We start from the raw sequence: 18562 nt of genomic DNA on the forward strand, positions 1-18562 counted from the left end.
TTTATTTTATTTTCTAATTGTTAGCAAGAGAGTATTGATAAAGACTGTCCAACATTTGGAGTTTCAACAAGGGAGGAGCCAGTGAGGAGCCTGAGAAGGAGGAGCTAGGGGGTCAAAGGGAAGGCAAAAGGAAAGAGGGTTTCAAAAAGGAGGAAGTGATTAAGTGGTCAAATGTGTGGAATGCTGCTACCCTGTAGGGTAAGATGAGAACAGAAATGTGGCCAGTTGGATTTAAACAACTTTTTTCCAGATGTTTTGCTCTGAATGATTGCAGAAAAATTCAGCAGTAGCTATTATAGATAGGTAGGCTCAAGAAATGATTTTTTTTTAAGAAGGGAGATACTAGATTATATTTATATATTGCTGATCAGGATGATTCCTTATAGTGGGAGAAATTGATAGTGCAGGGAATTATCTAAGAGTTTAGTCCTTAAGGGGAATGAGACACAGGGGAATTATCCAAGAGCTAAATACTTGAAAATGGAATCAGGATCCTAAATCCAGATTGGCCTTTAATAGCAGTCATTACTTGAGAGAAAATGGAGACAGTCAGGGTGTACACTTGGAGTTAATGACATACTTAGAAGACTTAAAGTTCATGCAGAACATTATTATATTATGCATAGTAATAAAGTATTAACATTTATTGAATGTTTAATACTGTCTGGCACTCTTTAAAAGACTATCTCATTTAACCCTCATAAAATCTTATGCATTTGAAATTACTAGCCCCATTTCATAGAGGGAGAAAATAAGGTTCAAAGATGTTAAGTTGCCAAAGAGCACATACCAAATTATTGATAGACCCAGGATTGTTAAATTTCCAAAATTCTCGGTCTTGAATATTCCTTAACAAAGGACTGAAAGAGGGGTAGATATCCATTTGTCTCATTTTTCTTGTAAAAATGGATTCTTGATCAGGCAGTTCTCATTAGTAGGTTTATTTACTTAGAACGCTAAATATTTATTATAAATTCCCAAGGAAGGGCTCTCTAAGGATTTATTAGTCTTATTTTCAACATGTGCAGATAGGTCAGTGTTTATTTTCATCACTATCAAGTAACTTTAATAAAGTAGATATAAAAAATTAATTTGTTGGTCATTTGTTCTTAATAGTAAACTTTTTTGTAAGAAGATTGAGAGACTGTTTGATCCAGAATACTTGAATCCAGATTCTCAGAATAATGCAGCAACATTATACAGGTACAGTGATATGTTTTTCTTTGGTATGCTATATAATGCAGCTAAATTCTTTAATTTTACTACATTTGAAATTTTCTTCTTGGATGTTTTTGTATCTTCTTTTTTGTTGTTTTTTAATTTTTAAAATTTTAATACAATTTTTATTTTATTTTTTAAATATTTATTTATTTATTTTGGCTGCACCCAGTCTTAGTTGTGGCACACAGGATCTTTAGTTGCAGCATGAGGGATCCTTTAGTTGTAGCATGCAGACTTCTTCAGTTGTGGCATGTGAACTCTTAGTTGTGGCATGCATGCAGGATCTAGTTCTCTGACCAGGGATCGAACCTGGGCCCCCTGCATTGGGAGCGTGAAGTCTTACCCACTGGACCACCAGGGAAGTCCCAAATTTTTTATACAATTTTTAAAGTTTACTTTCCATTTACAGTTATTACACAATATTGGCTATATTCCTTGTGTTGTACAATACATCCCTGAGCCTATCTTATACCCAATAGTTTGTATCTCCCACTCCCCCACCTCTATTTTGCCCCTCCCTACCCTTTCCCCACTGGTAACCACTAGTCTGTTCTCTGTATCTGTGAGTCTGCTTCCTTTTTGTTATATTCACTGGTTTGTTGTATTTTTTAGATTCCACATATGAGTGATAACATATAGCATTTGTCTTTCTTTGTCTGACTTATTTCACTTAGCATGATGCCCTCCAAGTCTATGTATGTTGCTGCAAATGACAAAATTTCATTTTTTATGGCTGAGTAATATTCCATTGTGTGTGTGTGTGTGTGTGTGTGTGTGTGTGTGTGTGTATACCACATCTTCTTTATCCATTCATCTGTTGATGGAACTTAGGTTGCTTACATATCTTGGCTATTACAAATAATGCTGCTATGAACATTGTGGGGTGCATGTATCTTTTTAAATTAGTTTTTTGGTTTTTTTTTTTTTTTTTTTGATATATGCCCAGGAGTGGAATTGCTGGGTCATATGGTAGTTCTATTTTTAGTTTTTTGAGAAACCTCCATACTGTTTCCACAGTGGCAGCACCAATTTACATTCCCACTAACAATGTACAGGGGTTCCCTTTTCTCCACATCCTTGCCAACATTTGTTATTTATGTTCTTTCTGATGATATCCATTCTGTTGGATGTGAGGTGATATCTCATCGTGGTCATGATTTTCATTTCCCTGATGATTAGATGTTGAACATCTTTTCATGTGCCTTTTGGCCATCTGTATTTCCTCTTTGGAAAAATGTCAATTCAGTTCCTCTGCCCATTTTTTAATCGGGTTGTTTGTTTTTTTTGATTGTATCTTTGTGTTATAGATGCTGTTTGTGTAAGAAACTTTTAACAAAAGAAACAGAAAGAAGAATTCCTTGCATTCCTGGAAAAATCAATGTGGATCAACATGGAAATATTATCTACATTCATATAAGGTGTAGTGAAAATAAAATACAGCTTTTTAAATGTGAATTAATAGTGTATTTATTAAAAGCAAAACTACTCTTATAAGGAATAGGATAATATCTTTTCTGCAATGATCCAACTTTGATTTAGAAAGATGCTACTTTCAAAACAAAATTGTTGTAAAAGCTTTATTTTATCTTGAAAGATATTCTGATCAGTGCCATTAAAATGATTTCTTTTCACTAACAGATTTTAGTTATCTATTATATAAGTGTTTTTGAGAAGACAACCAAATTTACTTTCAGATAAATTTTGGTGAGTGACGCAAATTGTCTTTAAAATTGGATTTTTTGTAATTTATTTTTCATACTTTGTCAGTATTCCATTAATGCATCATCCTTTTTAATTCCCCTTTAAGTTCAAAACTGGTTCTCATCCTGAGTTGGAGAGTAGGGAGAGAGTGTTATAAATCGGTAGAATGTCTCAGGATAACAAAAACTTTAAAATATGTATGTATATTCTCTGACAGTATCCTACTGCTAGGAATTTATTCAGAGAGGTAATGTTGATTTGTGAAAGCACTTAATAAGGACATTTATTGCTCTATATAAATAAGAAAAAGTAAAAAAAACACTCAAATGATTAAGTGAACTAAGATATATCCATAAAATAGTATATCTATATAAAACATCTAATCAATTCTTAATGTGCAGCCTTTGAGAATGTAAAAGAATATATACTCACACAGAAAATTGTTAGTGGTAAATTAAATAAGAAAAAACAGTTTATAAAACAGAACTAGAAACATGTTCACTAAAATGTTAACTGTGGTTTTACCTTTGAGTGATAGTATTATGGATGATTTTCATTTGCTTTTTGCTTTTTTTCCTATATTAAAAATGTACAGTACTTTTACTAAAGAAAAAACCCTACAAATGTTAGGTTTCATATTTTAAACATTAAAACAGAAACCCAGAGAAACACATGACATTTGACCCTAGTGTTAATAATAGCACAGTCAACATTAAAATATTTCATTTTTCTCTCCATATAATAAAGGGAATATACATTAGTTACTATAAGCACTTGGGATTTTTTTTTAATACAGCAGGTTCTTATTCGTCATCAATTTATACACATCAGTGTACATGTTAATCCCAATCGCCCAATTCATCACACCACCATCCCCACCCTCCCCGCGGCTTTCTCCCCTTGGTGTGCATACATTTGTTCTCTACATCTGTGTCTCAACTTCTGCCCTGCAAACCGGTTCATCTGTACCATTTTTCTAGGTTCCACATACATGCGTTAATATACGATATTTGTTTTGCTCTTCCTGACTGACTTCACTCTGTGTGACAGTTTCTAGATCCATCCATGTCTCAACAAATGACCTAATTTCGTTCCTTTTTATGGCTGAGTAATATTCCATTGTATATATGTACCACATCTTCTTTATCCATTCGTCTGTCGATGGGCATTTAGGTTGCTTCCATGACCTGGCTATTGTCAGTAGTGCTGCAATGAACATTGGGGTGCATGTGTCTTTTTGAATTATGGTTTTCTCTGGGTATATGCCCAGTAGTGGGATTGCTGGATCATATGGTAATTCTATTTTTAGTTTTTAAAGGAACCTGCATACTGTTCTCCATAGTGGCTGTATCAATTTACATTCCCACCAACAGTGCAAGAGGGTTCCCTTTTCTCCACACCCTCTCCAGCATTTGTTGTTTGTGGATTTTCTGATGATGCCCATTCTAAATGGTGTGAGGTGATACCTCATTGTAGTTTTGATTTGCATTTCTCTAATAATTAGTGATGTTGAGCAGCTTTTCATGTGCTTTTTGGCAATCTGTATGTCTCCTTTGGAGAAATGTCTATTTAGGTCTTCTGCCCATTTTTGGATTGGGTTGTTTGCTTTTTTAATATTGAGCTGCATGAGCTGTTTATATATTTTGGAGATTAATCCTTTGTCCGTTGATTCGTTTGCAAATATTTTCTCCCATTCTGAGGGTTGTCTTTTCGTCTTGTTTATGGTTTCCTTTGCTGTGCAAAAGCTTTGAGGTTTCATTAGGTCCCATTTGTTTATTTTTGTTTTTATTTCCATTACTCTAGGAGGTGGATCAAAAAAGATCTCGCTGTGATTTATGTCAAAGAGTGTTCTTCCTATGCTTTCCTCTAAGAATTTTATAGTGTCTGGCCTTACATTTAGGTCTTTAATCCATTTTGAGTTTATTTTTGTGTATGGTGTTAGGGAGTGTTCTAATTTCATTCTTTTACATGTAGCTGTCCAGTTTTCCCAGCACCACTTATTGAAGAGACTATCTTTTCTCCATTGTATATCCTTGCCTCCTTTATCAAATTTTATACTTTTTTATCTTGAGACTTGATTTACGTTTTGAAAATTACTTCCATTTTGACAGCAATAAGTATTAATATTACTATGTGAATAAATGGATATTAACTTCGACATCCAGTTTTGTTGTTTTATTCAAAGTATTTTCCTGCAAATCAGTTGTGGATGACATTTTTCAAAAATGTCTTTAACCTAAAACAGATGTAATTTCTAATAACATGATGGCATTTTGTTATTTATTGAACTACCTGTTTTTTTATAAGTTTATATCACATAACTTACAAATGTGTTATTACCAAGACCTGATTCTTCATTAATTTATTACTCAACTACTAGAAAATGCCTTGTGAAAATAATATAAAGAACTAATACATTAATGGAATGTTTAGAATCACCAATATTTAATAATTATTTTATAGTATGTACAATTAGAATAAAAGGTTCCATTTAGCAACATAAGCCTAAGTTCCAACTGTTAGCCTGCTCAAACTATATTTAATTTATAACGCTTTATCTAGCGTAGTAAAATAATTTGGCATTCAGTCTGTCACAACTTTTTCTGTTGTCCACAGGAAAAAAAAAGAATAAACAAACTCCCAAATGAAATTTTACCTACCATTCAGTGTAGTCCATTCCACAGCCATCTTTTGGGGAACGTTCTTGGAAATATGTCACAAATTTTAAAATATTTGTTTGAACTAAATTGTTTATATTGCTTGAGTGTAAAATAATATAACAACTGAAGCTCTTTTCCCCAGAGATAAGACTTGGGATGTTCATGAGTATTTGAATAGTCTTTCTGAAGAATTAAAATCTTGGAGAGATGTATATTGGCGCTTGTGGGGAACAGTCAACTGGCTAACTTGTTCAAGATGTTATCAGGTGAGTTTTGTCTTTTTTTAATATCCTGCTCTGCAAACATTGAGAGCAGGCTCTTTTGATATATGCTGTTTAATTAGGGTGTGTTTGTACAATATCTGACATCTTTTTAAGAAACTAGTGTCAAAACGATGGTGCTATTAAACATTGCTTGCATCTGACTTCATTTCTCATACTATGGTTCTTCCTCTATTTTATTTCCATTGCTGAAACAATCAATGACTTGATGAATTTTTATAAAACCAACAGGTTTTAAGTGATCAAATCCATTTTTTTCAATGGAAAAAAGATAACAGAATTCTCACTGCCTTTCATTATTTCCAGCCAAACTGTTTCTCTGTTAGTCCATAAATTTCTTTAGAAATTCAGAAACACCCTTGCAGATAGGATACTAATGAGATATGCCCTTCTTGTTAAAATAATTGTGTTACCAGAAAGGTTTTGTTCATTTTCTTCTAAATGAAGTCTATCATAAAAGCACAAGAAAGCTTGCTATTTGAAGGTACCTATAATAAATCCTTTTCTAGAATAAATAGATCTTTATTGATTGCAGTCATTCCAAATTAGTCTTATGTATAAATCCAGAGTGTTCTACGTAAAATTTTTTTCAATCCCTCAGGTCTCCCAGCCCCCAGTTCTTTTCCTCTCTCACTTGGGTAATTATTTTCAGTAGAAGGAAGGAAGAGCAGTGGACTCCCTATGTCCCCACAATTTTTAAAATCTTGATTTATTAAAGTATAATTTACATACAGTAAAATTTATCCTTTTGTGAGGTTTGACAAACTCATACAGTCATGTAACTACCATCACAATCAAAGCATAGACCACTTCTGTCAGCCTAAAAAATTCCCTCGTGCCCGTTTTTAGTCAATTCCTTCTTCCACCCCAGGCTCTGACAACCACTGTTCTGTTTACTGTCTCTATAGTTTTGACTTTTCCAGAATGTCATATAACTAGAATCATACAGTTTTAGCTTTTTTTTTTTTTTTTTTTGCGGTACGCGGGCCTCTCACTGTTGTGGCCTCTCCTGTTGCGGAGCCCGGGCTCCGGACGCGCAGGCTCAGCGGCCATGGCTCACGGGCCCAGCCGCTCCGCAGCATGTGGGATCTTCCCAGACCGGGGCACGAACCCGTGTCCCCTGCATCGGCAGGCGGACTCTCAACCACTGCGCCACCAGGGCAGCCCAGTTTTAGCTTTCTGAGTCTAGCTTCTTTTACTTAGGAAAATGGATTTGAAATTTATTCACATTTTTGTATCTATCAATTTGTTCCTTTTTAGCCTTAGGTAGTAGTCCATCATATGAATATATCCCAGTATGTTTATTCACTTACCAGCAAAGGACTGTAGGTGTTTCTAGTTTGGGGCCATTATGAAGAAAGCATCTATAAACATTCCCTTACAGGCTTTCATGTGAATATGTTTCTCTCGGGTAGTTACCTAGAAGTAGGATCGCTGGATTGATGGTAAATGTAAGCTTAACATTTACCATGCCTAACAGTTTCCCAAAGTCCCTGAACCACCTTGCATTCCTTCCAGCTATGCATGGGAGTTCCAGTTACCCCACATCTTCACTAGCACTTGATATTGTCAGGTTGGTTTTTTGGTGTGTTGTTGTTTTTTTTTAACTTAATAGCTGTGTAGTGGTCCTCCCCACAATGGAGTGTCGCTTATAATCCAGGATATTAGGCTTCTAAAACCTGACTTGTTTAGCATGTCAGAATGCAGAAAATTTGAAGGATTTTTTTCTCTTCTTCATAGGAAATTAAGTCTTGATTTATAATATTTAATATTTTACTATGGAGAGTTCATAAACTCATAAAATAGTTTGTATGCAAAATACTTTGTATGAGTGTACACCTTATAGCTTTTATCAGATGCAGAAAATTTTAATTAAAATCTATTATTTGAAAATCATAATTGGAACTAACAACTAAGAATTCTGAATTATAGACTATCCTTTCTTGCTTTTGTGTTCAGGATCTTTTTATTTTCTTTAAATTATCTTACCAACTTATAAATGTATCTGAAACATGACTATTAATTTTACAATTAAACTTCGATAAGATTTTCACCAGTGATTCAAGGTTACTCCATAGTTGTCACTAATACTGATGCTAAGTATTTACCTTAAAAAAATATGTCAAAGAATAAGTGAGGCAAATTTTTATTTAATTTTTTCCATTGGAAAACCTCTTATGTGATTGGCCAATTATAAAATTAGATGTACATCAAGATCAATTTAACTCATCTGAACTTAGTGTTTTTGATTTTGTTTTTTAATAGCTGTATTGAGGTATAATTACGTGCCATAAAAATCACTCACTTTAAGTGTACAATTTACTGATTTTTAATAAATTTACAGAGTTGTGCAACCATCACCACCATCTAACTTTAGTACATTTCCATCACCCCAGAAAGATCCCTCATGTCCATTTGCTGCCATTCCCCAACCCTGTCTCACTTTTAACACCAGGCAACCACAAATCTGCCTTGTGTCTCTAGAGATTTGCCTTTTCTGTGCATTTTATGTGATGGAACATACAGTATGTGGTCTTGAGTGAAGTATTTTTGAGATGTATAATTTCATTGTGGGAATAATACTTGATTTTACGTATTTCTTTTATTCAGGCTTTTCTGTGTATAGAGTTTTCACATTGTCAATATCACTCAGAAACAGTGATTTATCCTACTGCAGGAAGTTCGCTAAGTTCTGTTGGCACTGGAATCTATCCCTGCTGTAACCAAAAGGTTCTTCGGTTTGACCCCACTCAGCTTACAAAGGTAAATTTTGAATGTTGCCCTTTTGTAATTACAGCACTCACTAACACTTTGTATTTAAGTCTTTTCCTCTTTTATTGTTTTTAAAATATAAATATACATTCATGTAGAAGAGACTTAAAGCAATGCATAGGTAAGTATAGTAAAAAATAGAAATCTCTCTTCACACCACTCCCTCATTCTACATCTCTTCTTAGAGGTAACCACTGTTCACAGTTCCTTTCAGACCTTGTTTTATACGTTTCAGGCACAAACTATATGTTGTTTTTCATTCTGGAAATAGGATCAGACTATTCATGTTATTCTTTAGTTTGCCTTTTTCACTCAATAATATAATTAGGTGACCATTCTGTGTAATATTAACTGCTGTGTAATACTCCAAGCTGTGCGTATTTCACAATTTATTTAACCAGTCTCCTATCGATGAACATTTAGGTTGTTTCCAGATTAATAATATTACAGTGTTGCAGTGAACATCCTTGCACATATATCTTGGTGGAATATATGAGTATTGCTCTAGGTTAGAGTCCTTGATCACTCACATTCTTGGAAATGTTATGTAATTAAGTTTCGTGAATGGACGAAAGGAACCTTCAGGTCTTCATCATCATCATCCATACAGTAAATATTTATGAAGTGCCAAAGTTGTGTCGCAGACTGTGCAAGGCAGAGAGTAGTGTGTAAAACTGGGTAGTTTCTGCCTCCATGGAGCTTACAGTTCAGGCAATAATGTCAAAAGGGCGGCGGGGGGGAAAGCAGGCAAAGGAATGTTTGAAGAATTTCTGTAATAGGCTGGTTTGATCTGGACCTTGAAATCAGGGAAAGCCTCCCTCCGTAAGGAGTTGGCACAGAGATCTGAAGGGTGGGTAGGAGTATGTGAGGCAAAGAGGAAGAGAAAGAGCCCTTTGGTCAGAACAGCAAGGCCAAAAGGAACACAGTGGGTAAATGAGACTGAAAGAAACTGTGCCTGTTGTAAAAAACATGCATGGCTGAAGACGGGGCTGGAGAGGTCAGCAGGTGCCAGCCATGCAGGGGCGGGACCTCCTAGGCTGTGCTTTAGTTTCTTCTTTATTTCAGATTTTGAAAATATCAATTGTTTGTGGAGAACGGCTTAGGGAATAGTCAGTAGAGTCAGGTACAAGGGGAACTATCAGAGTAGTCTTAGGGAGATGACGGTGACTTGGACTAGGGCAGTGGAGACAGAAATGGATGAATTCAGTATTTAGGAAGTAAAACTGAATTGACCTATTGGATTATTTCACAGAGGGGATTGGAGGAGTCAGGAATGACTCAGTTTCTTGCTTCTGCTACTGGATAGATGGTGGTGCTATTCACTGAGGAGGAAAACAACAGGCGAATCAGGTCTGGAGAGGAGCTCACGAGTTCTGTTTTGGACATTTTGAGTTTGAGGTACTTTATGAGATAACCAGGCAAAGAGTGTTAGATACGTGGGTTTTGGTGCTTAGAGAGTGGCTAGGCCATAGATAATAATTTCTAAGTCTTGCAAATAAGTGATCATTGAAGCCAGCAGGTATAGGTGAGCATAAGAGCAGAGGGTCTACAACAGAGCCTAGAGAAACTCCAACATTTATTGGTTGGATAGAGAAGCATGATCCTGCAAAGGAGAATGATCAGGAGGGGACAGAGTAAACCAAGAATGTTGTCATGAAAGTCAAGGGAGCAGTATTTGAAGATGGAGAGAGTGTCCACGATGCCAATTATTGCTAAGAGGTCAAATAAAATAATGAAAGAAATGTGTCTTTTGGCTTTGGTGACCTGGAATTCTTAAGTGCAAAGAACTGTTTTGATGGAGTGCTAGATTCAGAAGCCAGATTAGTATGGGTTGAGGAGTGAGTAGAAGAAAAGCAAATGGAAACAGTGTGATTAACAACTCTTTTGGGAAATTTGAGAAGGGGAGAAGATGGATCAATAATTAGGTTATGGATATTTATTGTTTCTGTCTTTTAAAAAAATTTTTTATTGGAGTATAGTTGATTTACAATGTTGTGTTAGTTTCAGGTGTATAGCAAAGTGAATCAGTTATGCATATATATGTATCTGCTCTTTTTTAGATTCTTTTCTCATGTAGGTCATTACAGAGTTTTGTTTTTTTAATATTTATTTATTTGGCTGTGCTGGGTCTTAGCACACAGGATCTTCGTTGCCGCACGTGGGATCTTTTAGTTGTGGCATGCAGGATCTTTGTTGCAGCATGTGAGGTCTAGCTCCCTGACCAGGGGTAGAACACAGGCCCCCTGCATTGGGAGCACAGGATCTTAACCACTGGACCACCAGGAAAGTCCCATTACAGAGTATTGAATAGAGTTCCCTGTGCTATACAGTAGGTCCTTATTAGTTATCTATTTTATATATAGTAGTGTGTATATGTCAGTCCCAATATCCGTTTTCTACATCTGTGACTCTATTTCTGTTTTGTAAATAAGTTCATTTATACCATTTTTTTAGATTCAACTTATAAGCAATATCATATGATATTTGTCTTTCTCTGTCTGACTTACTTCACTCAGTGTGACAATCTCTAGGTCCATCTATGTTGCTGCAAATGGCATTATCTTCTTTTTTATGGCTGAGTAATATTCCACATCTTCTTTATCCATTCGTCTTTTGATGGACATTTAGGTTGCTTCCATGTCTTGGCTATTGTAAATAGTGCTGCAATGAACATTGGGGTGCATGTAATCTTTTCGAATTATGCTTTTCTCTGGGTATATGCCCACGAGTGGGATTGCTGGGTCATATGGTAGTTCTATATTTAGTTTTTTAAGGAACCTCCATACTGCTCTCCATAATGGTTGTACCAATTTACATTCCCACCAACAGTGTAGGAGGGTTCTCTTTTCTCCACACCCTCTCCAGCATTTATTGTGTGTAGATTTTTTGAGGATGGGCATTCTGACCCGTGTGAGGTAATACCTCATTGTAGTTTTGATTTGTGTTTCTCTAATAATTAGTGATGTTGAGCATCTTTTCATGTGCTTTTGGGCCATCTGTATGTCTTTTTTGGAGAAAGGTCTATTTAGATCTTCCACCCATTTTTTTCTTTTTTTAAAAAATATTTTTATTTTTTCCATTCTTTTTCAAATTATCTTCCCATTTAGGTTATTACAGAATATTGAGCACAGTTCCCTGTGCTATACAGTAGGTTCTTGTTGGTTGTCTATTTTATTTTTACTTTCTTTCGTTTTTTTTTTAATTGAAGTATAGTTGATTTACAATGTTGTACCAATCTCTGCTCTACAGCAAAGTGACTCAGTTATACACATATATACATACTTTTTTTATATTCTTTTCCATTATGGTTTGTCACAGGATATTGAATATAGTTCCCTGTGCTATACATTAGGACCTTGTTGTTGGTTATCTATTTTAAATACAGCAGTGTGTACACTTCTGCCCATTTTTTGGTTGGGTTGTTTCCTTTTGTTGATATTGAGCTGCATGAGCTGTTTGTATATTTGGGAGATTAGTCCCTTGTCGGTCTCATCATTTGCAAATATTTTCTCCCATTCTGTGGGTGGTCTTTTCGTTTTGTTTATAGCTTCCTTTGCTGTGCAAAAGCTTTTAAGTTTAATTAGGTCCCATTTGTTTATTTTTGTTTTTATTTTCATTACTCTAGGAGGTAGATCAAAAAAGATATTGCTGCTATTTATGTTAGGGAGTGTTCTGCTTATGTTTTCCTTTAAGAGTTTTATAGTATCCGGCCTTACATGTAGGTTTTTAATCCATTTTGAGTGTATTTTTGTGTATGGTGTTAGAGAATGTCCTAAATTCATTCTTTCACATGTAGCTGTCCAGTTTTCCCAGCACCACTTATTGAAGAGACTGTAGGAGAGACATTTTTAAAAGTCAGTAAGAAGGATCCAGTTGAGGAGGAGAGATTGATAGTACAAGGTTTATGAGGAGGCAGGATAAGGTGCAATTTTAAGCACATATGGCAGTATTTGTTTAGAGAGGAGGAAGGGCAGCCCCTCTATTATAACAGGAGAGAAGAGTAGGATGGTTGCAGATAATAGTAAAATTGTGTTTTTGTCATTTGGATGATAAGTTGTTCTAACCTATTATCTTTTCTGTTCTCTGTAAAGTAGAAGGTAAAGTCATCTGCTAAGAATGAGGGGGAAGGGACTTCCCTGGTGGTCCAGTGGTAAAGAATCCACCTTACAATGCAGGGGAGGCGGGTTCGATCCCTGGTCAGGGAACTAAGGACCCACATGCTGCAGGGCAGCTAAGCCCACGTGCCACAACTACTGAGCTCACGCACCTCAACTAGAGCCTGCGTGCCGCAAACTACAGAGCCCACGTGCCCTGGAGCCCGCGCACCACAACTAGAGAGAGAAAACTCACACGCCATAACTAGAGAGAAGCCTGCACACCACAGCGAAGATCCCAAGTGCAGCAACTAAGACCCAAGGCAGCCAAAAAATACAAATACAAATAAATAATTAATAAATCTAAAAAAATAAAAGAATTCTTTATTAAAAAAAAAAGAATGAGGGGGAAGAGAGAAGGGTCCAAGGTTTGAAAGAAGTACCAAAGGTTTGAAATAGTCTTTTGGGAAACCAGGAGAGTGAATTTTCCAAAGAAATCTTGTAGGTTATGAGGCAGTTTGGAAGCCCTTTGGAGATTGGTGATCATGAATTTACAGTGAAATCCAACATGCCTTTTTATATCACTCTCTCCAGCAGTCCTTAGCTGCTTGAGTGCAGGCATAGAGAAAGTAGGTATTTGAGCTCATCCCGATGAGTATAATGAAATTTAGGGGCAAGGAATTTGGAGTATTAGCCATAGATGTTATTAAAATTATGGATCATGAAATTTAAGCTGGATTAAGAAATTTGTTATATTTACGATCCAATTAGCAGTTTTGATTAGTCAGAAATTTTATTGGTGAAGTAATAAATAGGTTACCCTTATGATGTTCATGTTCATGTTTAAAGTTTTAGATAATGCTTTTCACACAAAGCTATTTAAATGGGGCATGAGACTTTAAGCAAAATGGGGTTCGCTTTGATAGGCCCAAGATAATTGCATTAATTCATGATTATTGTTATGTTTTTGCAGTAACATGATTTAGTCATTGCATTTCTTTATGGTCAAGCTTCTCTTTTAACTGTCACATTTATATCACTTTGAACAATATTTCTAAGAGTTGTATCTCTTTGGCTTTTTGTTGTCTATTTACTGGTTGTATTGACTACTGATATTCCATTCATTGTGAGAGGATTCAGGCATAAATAGCAGCTAAATTGTATTTTAAGTCTGGTGTGCAACATCATGGAAATTGATTAAAGTGATTTCTTAGACTAAGTGAAATATGAATAGCTCATTTGGTGAGTTATATTTCCAGTAATGGCAGACTAAGTAATTCAGACTAATCCTCCCATCAAAAGGTAACTAAAAAAAGAAGTATGAAATATAACTGTAAAGATTATATTAAAAGCATCAAAGAGCTAATGGGGAATTAGTGTTAAGATATAAGAGATGATGGGAACCCAAAGAAGAAAGCCAGCACTTAGGGCCATTTTTGTCCTGGAGGTGATGACCAAACTGAAAGAGACAGCTGAGAGTCTGGGCTGAGCTTTTGGTGCCTATCAGGTCCAGTAGTTAGGATGCCAAGAATGGGGACATTAATGAATAACATCCCCAGCCCTACACTTTGTGTTGGTATCCCAAAGAAAATAAGAGGAAATGAGAAGCAAACCTTCCCTTGATTGAATAGCAACCTGGTTTTGATTTATTTGGGTAGCCTAAGAAATTCAGGCCCTGAACTTGGGTTAAGGTAATCCTGGATTGCCATGGTCCCCAGACATCTGGCAAAAGCAGTAAACATCCTCTTTGAAGAAAGAGAACATTATTCTATACCTCAAATTATTTATACAAAAAAATTTTTAAACAAAATATTCAGCATACAAAGATAACCTGACATGGATGAAAATAAGTTACCAAGAATGGGAACAGCAGAACTTAGACAAGAAAAATAAATGACAGAGAACTCACATATTGGAATTATTGACACATAATAAGATTACTAGTTTAAGTTGATAGAAGCCAAGTTCAGAAATTTTTGACTGGGAATTATAAACTATAAAAAGTGACAAAGAGGGACTTCCCTGGTGGTCCAGTAGCTAAGACTCCACGCTCCCAATGCAGGGGGCCTGGGTTTGATCCCTGGTCAGGGAACTAGATCCCACATGCCACAACTAAGAGTTCACATGCATGCAACTAAAGATCCCGCATGCAGCAACTGAAAAGATTCCACATGCCACAACTAAGACCCAGCGCAGCCAAATAAATAAATAAATATATATATTTTTAAAGTGACAGAGAGTTTAAATAAAAACAAATAGAAATGCTACTACTGAAAAACGTAATAACAAATTTAAGATCAGTGGCAAATTTAACAGCAACTTAGTTATAGCTGAAAAATTAGTAAAATGAAAGATAAAAGTCAGAAGAAACTATCCAGAATGAAGCACAGACAGACAAAATTATGAGAAATATAAAAGAAAGTAAGAGACCTAGAGAGTACATGTCTAATATTTTTTAACTGTAAAGTAAACATAACATAAATTTGCCATCTTTTTTTTTTTTTTTTTTTTGGTTGCATTGGGCCTCCGTTGCTGTGCACGGGCTTTCGCTAGTTGCAGTGAGCGGGGGCTACTCTTTGTTGTGGTACATGGGTTTCTCAATGCGGTGGCTTCTCTTGTTGCAGAGCATGGGCTCTAGGCTCGCGGGCTTCAGTAGTTGTGGCACGTGGGCTCAGTAGTTGTGGCTCACGGGCTCTAGAGCACAGGCTCAGGAGTTGTGGCGCACGCGCTTAGTTGCTCCGTGGCATGTGGGATCTTCCCGGAGCAGGGTTCGAACCCATGTCCCCTGCACTGGCAGGCGGATTCTTAACCACTGCACCACCAGGGAAGTCCCCATCATCATTTTTTAAGCATACAGTTCAGTAATGTTAAATATATTCCTGTTGTGCAGCCCATCTCCAGAACTCTTTCCTCTTGCAAAGCTGAAACTCTCTACCTAATGAACAATTCCCATTGTCTCCTGGCAACCACCACTCTACTTTGTCTCTATGAATTTGACTACCTCTATTGTGGAATCATACAGTATTTGTGTTTTTGTGTGAGAAGGTCTAAGTTTTTAATGGGGTTTCCCCTTAGAAGAGAAAAAGAATGGATCAGAGGCAAAATTTGAAGAGATAATGGCTAAGATATTTCAGAATTATTGAGAGATATTAATTTATAGATTCAAGAATTTCATTGACTCCCAATAAGATAAGAAATCCTGTAATATACAACATGATAAATGTAACTGTTATATATAAATGTTAAGAGAGTGAATCCTAAGAGTTCTTGTCCCAAGAGAAAAAAATCTTCTATTTCTTTAATTCTGTACCTATATGAGATGATGGATGTTCACTAAGCTTATTGCGATAATAACTTAATAATGTATGTAAATCAAATCATTATGCTGTATTCCTTAAACTTCTACAGTGCTGTAGGTCAATTATATCTCAATAAACTGGAAGAAAAAAATTTTTTTAGTTTAAAAAATGTCTTTCAGGGAAAAAAAAATCATACCCATACCTATCATAATGAAACTGCAGAAAACAAAAAGAGCATTTTTAAAGCAACCAGAGGGAAAAAGTATAGAATCTCTTCAAAAAATCAATAATTAGAGTTCACATCTCAGCAATAGCAATGGAAGCCAAGGTATAGTCCACTAGGTCTTTTTTGTTTGTTTTGTTTTGTTTTTATAAATTTATTTATTTATTTGTTTGTTTTTGGCTGTGTTGGGTCTTCGTTGCTACGCATGGGCTTCCTCTAGTTGTGGCGGGCGGGGGCTACTCTGTTGTGGTGCACAGTCTTCCCATTGTGGTGGCTTCTCTTGTTGCGGAGCACGGGCTCTAGGCACGTGGGCTCAGTAGTTGTGGCTTGCGGACTCTAGAGTGCAGGTTCGGTAGTTGCTCCACGGCATGTGGAATCTTCCCGGACCAGGACTCGAACCCGTGTCCCCTGCATTGGCAGGCAGATTCTTAACCACTGCGCCACCAGGGAAGTCCCTCTACTAGGTCTGCAGTATGACAAAAGAAATAGTTAATAATCTAGAAAATCTGTGCCTTCCTTAAATATCCTTTGAGAATGAAAGCAAAATAAAGATTTTTTAGGCAAAGAAAAATTGAAAGAATTTGCAGCTAGCAAACTGCTTTAAAAAGGAAATACTGGGACTTCCCTGGAGGTCCAGTGGTTAAGACTACACGCTCCCAATGCAGGGGGCCCGGGTTCGATCCTTGGTCAGGGAACTAGATCCCACATACGGCAACTAAGAGCCCACATGTCACAACTAAAGATATCCCACATGCTGCAACAAAGATCCCACGTGATGCAGCTAAGACCTGGTGCAGCCAAATAAATAAAAATAAATAAACAAAAATTTTTTTTAAAAAAAAAGGAAATACCAATGGATGTTCTCAAGATACAGGAAGGAATGAAGACCAAAGAAAGAAATTAATATATTGGTAAATCTAAATGAACATTGGCTGTATGAAGCAATAATGGTAAAACAATAGTGGTAATGCTTTATGTGTGTGTTTTTAATAAATGTATAATTACATTAATCATATAGACAATTTTAAAATAATTGATATATACTATACATTTTAGTGTATAATATTAAAACCCATAATAATAGCCTATAAGTTGGGAGAGTGATGAAATGGAGTTTAAAAGGTCTTGCATTAGGGAGTGTATTAACAAATTAGACTTTGATAAGTCGAGGATACATGTTATAAGTTCTAGGGTAACCACTAAAAGCATAGAAGGGTGTATAACTTCTGAATTAATGTGTGTGAAGGGAATGAGTGGAATGATAAAAAAGCAGAAACAAAAATTTAAAATTCTTACTAATGGAAATAAAAGGGACATGATGTAATCTAATAAAGGATAGATAATATAAGACTTACAGCAAATATTACACTTGATAGTGAAATGTAGAAAAATTTTCCTTTGAAATTGGGAGCATGATAAGGATGCTCATTGTCAACATACTTCTATTCAAATTGATCTGGAGGTCCTGAACAGTATATTAACACAAGAAAAAGAAATATTAAAAGGTTATAGAGATTGAATGGAGCTCTCATAATTTGCAGATGATAATTGTGAATGTAGAAAACCCTGAAGAATCTACAGACAAATCATTAGAATTAGTAAGAATTTAAGATTGATCTATTAAAAATCATTTACAAAAATCAGTTGTATTTCTATAAACCAATGAGATTAGAAAATGAAATTTATAAAAAGAAACCACTTACAGTAGCCTAAAAAATAAGTACCTAGGAATAAATCTAATAAAATAAAACATAAGAACTCTATACAGAAAACATAAAACATTATTCAGAGAAAATGAAACTAAAAAATGGATTTTTATACCATGTTCATGGATTCAGACTCAATATTGTAAAGATATAAATGTTCACCAAACTGACCTATATAGATCCATGCGATCTCAGTAAAAATCCTAACAGGTTTTTATCAGGAACTTTTCTAAGCTGATCCTGAAATATTTATGGAAATACAAAGGGCCAAGAATAGCTAAGATACTCTCAGAGAACACAAAGGTAGAAGTACTTTCTCTGCTCAGTATCAAAATTTATTTTAAGTCTTAGGTAATTAAGACAGAGTGATACTGATAAAGATTAAACAGATGGACCAGTAGCAGAGAATGAAGTACATTTAACCCTTGAACAACACTGGTTTGAACTGTGTAGGTCCACTTATACATGAATTTAAAAAAATAAAGATGTACAGTACTACGTAATTTGCGGTTAGTTGAATCTGTGGATTTTGGTATGTATGGGGACTCCTAGAACCGATCCCCCACAGATACCAAGGAATGTCTGTACTCAAAGCTACTTAGATA

At 35.6% G+C, this 18562-nt stretch overlaps 1 protein-coding gene across 3 annotated transcripts in view; it reads left to right on the forward strand.

Annotated features, from left to right (window-relative positions):
- Positions 1-18562, forward strand: part of SANBR (SANT and BTB domain regulator of CSR) — a 64779-nt gene that overhangs the window by 22557 nt on the left and 23660 nt on the right. For all 3 annotated transcript variants that reach the window (XM_027131775.1, XM_027131776.1, XM_027131777.1), the window contains 4 exons: positions 1117-1203; positions 2529-2639; positions 5725-5848; positions 8474-8626. In XM_027131775.1, coding sequence (XP_026987576.1) covers positions 1117-1203; positions 2529-2639; positions 5725-5848; positions 8474-8626 — 475 coding nt within the window. The remainder of the gene's footprint in view (positions 1-1116; positions 1204-2528; positions 2640-5724; positions 5849-8473; positions 8627-18562) is intronic.

The sequence above is a fragment of the Aethalodelphis obliquidens genome, unplaced genomic scaffold (genome assembly GCF_003676395.1).
Source record: "Aethalodelphis obliquidens isolate GAN/ISIS:26980383/991018 unplaced genomic scaffold, ASM367639v1 scaffold40, whole genome shotgun sequence".
NCBI classification, from domain to species: domain Eukaryota; kingdom Metazoa; phylum Chordata; class Mammalia; order Artiodactyla; family Delphinidae; genus Aethalodelphis; species Aethalodelphis obliquidens.